The sequence below is a fragment of the Mesitornis unicolor genome, unplaced genomic scaffold (genome assembly GCF_000695765.1).
Source record: "Mesitornis unicolor isolate BGI_N332 unplaced genomic scaffold, ASM69576v1 scaffold24902, whole genome shotgun sequence".
Taxonomy (NCBI): domain Eukaryota; kingdom Metazoa; phylum Chordata; class Aves; order Mesitornithiformes; family Mesitornithidae; genus Mesitornis; species Mesitornis unicolor.
Window position 1 is genome coordinate 1,187 of NW_010171586.1, and position 3,757 is coordinate 4,943.

Consider the following 3,757-nt stretch of genomic DNA (forward strand, 5'->3'; position numbering starts at 1 on the left):
GTACCTGGGCACCACAAGCCATTCCTGGCTGCAGGACTTCGTTTCCAGCTGGGCTCTGGCTTTACCCTGCAGCTGGTGGCCGTTTCTCTCCCCACTGTGTCTCTGCAGAGGGGCAGGGATCCCCAGGGGCATTTTTTGGGTGCCAAGAGGCATGTTTTAGATGCTGAGGGATGTTTTTAAATGCCAAGGGTTGCTTTTTAGCTGCTGACCGTTGTTTTTTCCCTGCCAGGTGCTCTGAATGACAACGAGCAAGTGCACATGCGCATCCTGCAGACCATTTACAAGCAGCTGACCCGCTCCAGGCTGGGCTGCCCGCGCTATGGGGCGCACTGGGAGGAGCTCGGCTTCCAAGGTAGGGCAGGGAGCTCTGGAGCAAACCTTTTCTGGGAGAGATCCCCCACAGGTGGGATTCACGGGCAGCACCGAGGGTTTTGCTGCTGATTCCTCACCCTTCACGCTGCTGCCAGCCCTGCTGCTGTTGCATGGAATAATTTAAGTTGGAAAAGACCTTTAAGATCCTTGCATCCAACCGTTAACCCAGCACTGCCAGTTCAACCAGTAAACCACGTCCCCAGGTGCCTCATCAGCATGGTTTTTGAACCCCTCCAGGGATGGGGTCTCCACCACTGCCCTGGGCAGCCCCTGCCAGTGCCTGAGAACCCTTTTGGTTAAGAAATATTCCCCATATCCAACCTAACCCTTCCCTTGAGGCTGTTTCACAGAATCACAGAACCACAGGAGTTGTCAGGGCCCTCTGGAGCTGCCCCAGCCCAACCCCAGAGCAGGATCACCAGAGCAGTCACCCAGGAACACGGCCAGGGCTTTGGGTGTCTCCACACAAGGAGACTCCACAACCTCTCCACAGCCTGGGCCATGCTCTGTGCCCTCACAGGGAAAAAGCTTTTCCTCGTGTTCACATCAACCTCCTGTGCTCCAGCTGCACCCATTGCCCTTGTCCTGTCATGGCCATCCCAGAGCAGAGCCTGGCTCCTTCCTCCTGACACTGCCCTTTCCAAATGGATCCCCAGGAATGAGGGCACCCCTCAGTCTCCTCTGCTCCAAGCTCAAGAGCCCCAGCTCCCTCAGCCGCTCCTCAGCAGGAGATGCTCCACTCCCTCCATCACTTGGTGGCCCTGCTGGACTCTTTCAAGCAGTTCCTGTCCTTCTGGAGCTGAGGGCCCAGCACTGGACACAAGATTGCAGCTGTGGTGTGAGCAGGGCAGAGCAGAGGGGCAGGAGAACCTCTCTGCCCTCCAACCACCCCTTCTCATCCAGCCCAGGAAGGCGTTGGCCTTCTTGGCTCAAGGGCACATTGCTGGCTCATGGGCATCCTCCTCCCATTCCAGGTCACTCCCAGGACTGGTTCTCTAGCCCCTTCCCCAGCTCCATCACCCACCTTTCCCCGCTCTCCATCACCTTTCTTGTAGCGAGGGGCCCAAAACTGAGCACAGTTGGCGTAGCCGCTTTGCCCGTTAATGCCCTTCATTAGCACGCGATCGCTGTGGCTAATGAGCCGTCTCTGGAGGTTTATTAATGAAGCGCAGGCCGGGGCTCTGTCGCTAAGGATGTGTCCAGGTTGCTTTCAGCCTCGGCCGTGCGAGAAAAACAGCGCGATTAGAGCTGCCACGCGCGGCCTCGCCGTTTTCGGGCTGGCTGACTCCACAAGTTAAATAATGAGTTATTTAATGGAGCTGAAAACCATCGACAGGAGGGGAGCGGCTCCTGCTCCTCCATCCTGCAGTGTACAACTGGCTTTAAGCCTTGCTTTACCACCCAAATGTGGTGGGCAGAGCTCAGAGTTTCCTGGAGAAGGTGTGGGAATGGGTGTGTGGTGGAGAGGAGGGGTCGTTGGTGGGAAACTCCCCCAAAGCAGCACCCGTGGCAGTGGGGGGGGTGAGCAGGGAGCCACTCGGTGCTGTCCCTGCTTTCCAGGTGTGGATCCCGGCACCGACCTGCGTGGGACGGGGATGCTGGGGCTGATGCAGATCCTGCACCTCGTCATGGACTCCCAGACGCTGCCTCTGGCCCGGGAGATCTTCCAGCTGTCCCAGCATGAAACCCAGGCACGTCCTGATCCCCGTCCTGAGCCCCGTCCTGAGCCCCATCCTGATCCCCGTCCTGAGCCCCATCCTGAGCCCCGTCCTGACCCCTGTCCTGACCCCCGTCCTGAGCCCTGTCCTGCCTCGCTCCTGCAGCGCTGGTGACCTCTTTATTTCTGACACCTGGGGCAAGGAAGCACAAAAACCTCCTCAGAGGAAGGACTTGGGGGTTTTTGGCTGCTTAATCCCCTCCCTCCATGTTGGTCTAAGGAGGAGGTGATCTCCAAAAAGCTCCAAGCAGAGGGTGCAGCCGAGCTCCAGGCATTGGCTTTATTCTGGGGATGAGATTTTAGCATTCAGGGATTTGCTCCCGGGATCCTGCCCTGAAGCTGAACTCGTGCAGGTTAACAGGGGCAGAGAAGCGGGCAAGGAGCAGCACGGTGTGAAAACAGGGGCGTGTGGAGCCCATCCCCTTAGAAGTGGCCTTTTAGTTCGGATGTGGTTGGGTTTTAGCCTCAGCTTAACCCATCTATGCCCATACCCGTGGTGTCATCATCCTGAGAAGTGGATGTGCCGCCTGCAGCTGCTGTCCCGTGGATGTGGGGTGCAGTGCGATAGCGATGGGGGTGCCGGGAGGAGGAGGATGTCTCAGCCGAGCCACGCTAACGCTGCTTCCCTTGCAGAATTTCCCCTTCTGCATCATGTCGGTGAACATCACCCGCCTGGTGCTGCGGGCCCTGCGGGAGGAGCGTCTCTCCAGGTGAGCCCCGGCTCCGTCGCGGGGCTGAGCGCGGGTTTTGGGGTCTCGAACAACCCCCGGGGACCCTCCCGCAGCGGCTGAGCCCCTCGTTGTCCCCTCCAGGGTGTGCAACCAGCGGCAGCAGGTGATCGCCGTGCTCAACGACCTCTACGCCGCCGCCTTCCTGCAGCTCTACCGCCTCTGGAAGGGGCAGCACAAAACCATCGCTGACTCCGACCTCCTCCTCAAAGGTGCCGTTCCCTGCGCCTTCCCCTCTTTGCCCAGCCCTGGAAAACAACCCGAGGCCCAGGGGACAAATTTGGTGTCCCCAAGGGGCGAAACGCCCAGAAAGCCTCAACCATTCAGCATCGCATCTTCACGCCAAGGTCTTTAACTCTCTCAGTGCCCTGGGGGGTGGTTTTCTGCCCCTTTTGCACCTCAAATCTCAAAGATGAGCCCCCACAGCAGCACTCACCACGTTTGGGGCTGTGGTGACTTGAGGTGGGTGATAAATGGGGCCGTTTTGTGCTCCCTGGGCGCGGTTGTGCCAGCCCAGGCCCCGTTTGCAGCGCAGGGTGGAAGCAAAGTGGCCAAGAGCCGCATTTGACAGCACTAAATAAACCTGTGGGGTCATCGACTCCGCGCTGATGGGGCTGAGACGGGGCCCAGCTGCTGCGGGCAGGCCCTGGTTGAGCTGCTTTCCCTCCCAGGGGGATCTGGGGGGGCTTGGGGTGGTGCTGAGCTCATCCGGGGCTTTTGGGGAGGAGTTTTCCTGCTCTCGCGTCCCATAATCCACATCCAAAACCCGACCCCAGGAGCGCGCCGTGTCCCCAGCACCCTCCCGAATCCTGCTCCGTCCTCACGTGTTTCTCCTCCCCAGAGCTGGAGGCGTCCACCAAAAAGAAACCAAAGCAGCTCCTGAAGTCCCTGGAGGCCTTCGTGAACCGAAACCCTGCGGCCGACGGCCTCTGCCACCCCA

General features: G+C 59.5%; 1 protein-coding gene across 1 annotated transcript in view; it reads left to right on the forward strand.

Annotated features, from left to right (window-relative positions):
• Positions 1-3,757, forward strand: part of ELMOD3 (ELMO/CED-12 domain containing 3) — a gene marked incomplete at its 5' end in the record, with an annotated part of 5,585 nt that overhangs the window by 974 nt on the left and 854 nt on the right. Inside the window, 5 exons of the mRNA XM_010180083.1 lie at positions 230-352; positions 1,933-2,063; positions 2,723-2,799; positions 2,902-3,029; positions 3,659-3,727. Of these exons, the coding sequence (XP_010178385.1) occupies positions 230-352; positions 1,933-2,063; positions 2,723-2,799; positions 2,902-3,029; positions 3,659-3,727 (528 nt within the window). The remainder of the gene's footprint in view (positions 1-229; positions 353-1,932; positions 2,064-2,722; positions 2,800-2,901; positions 3,030-3,658; positions 3,728-3,757) is intronic.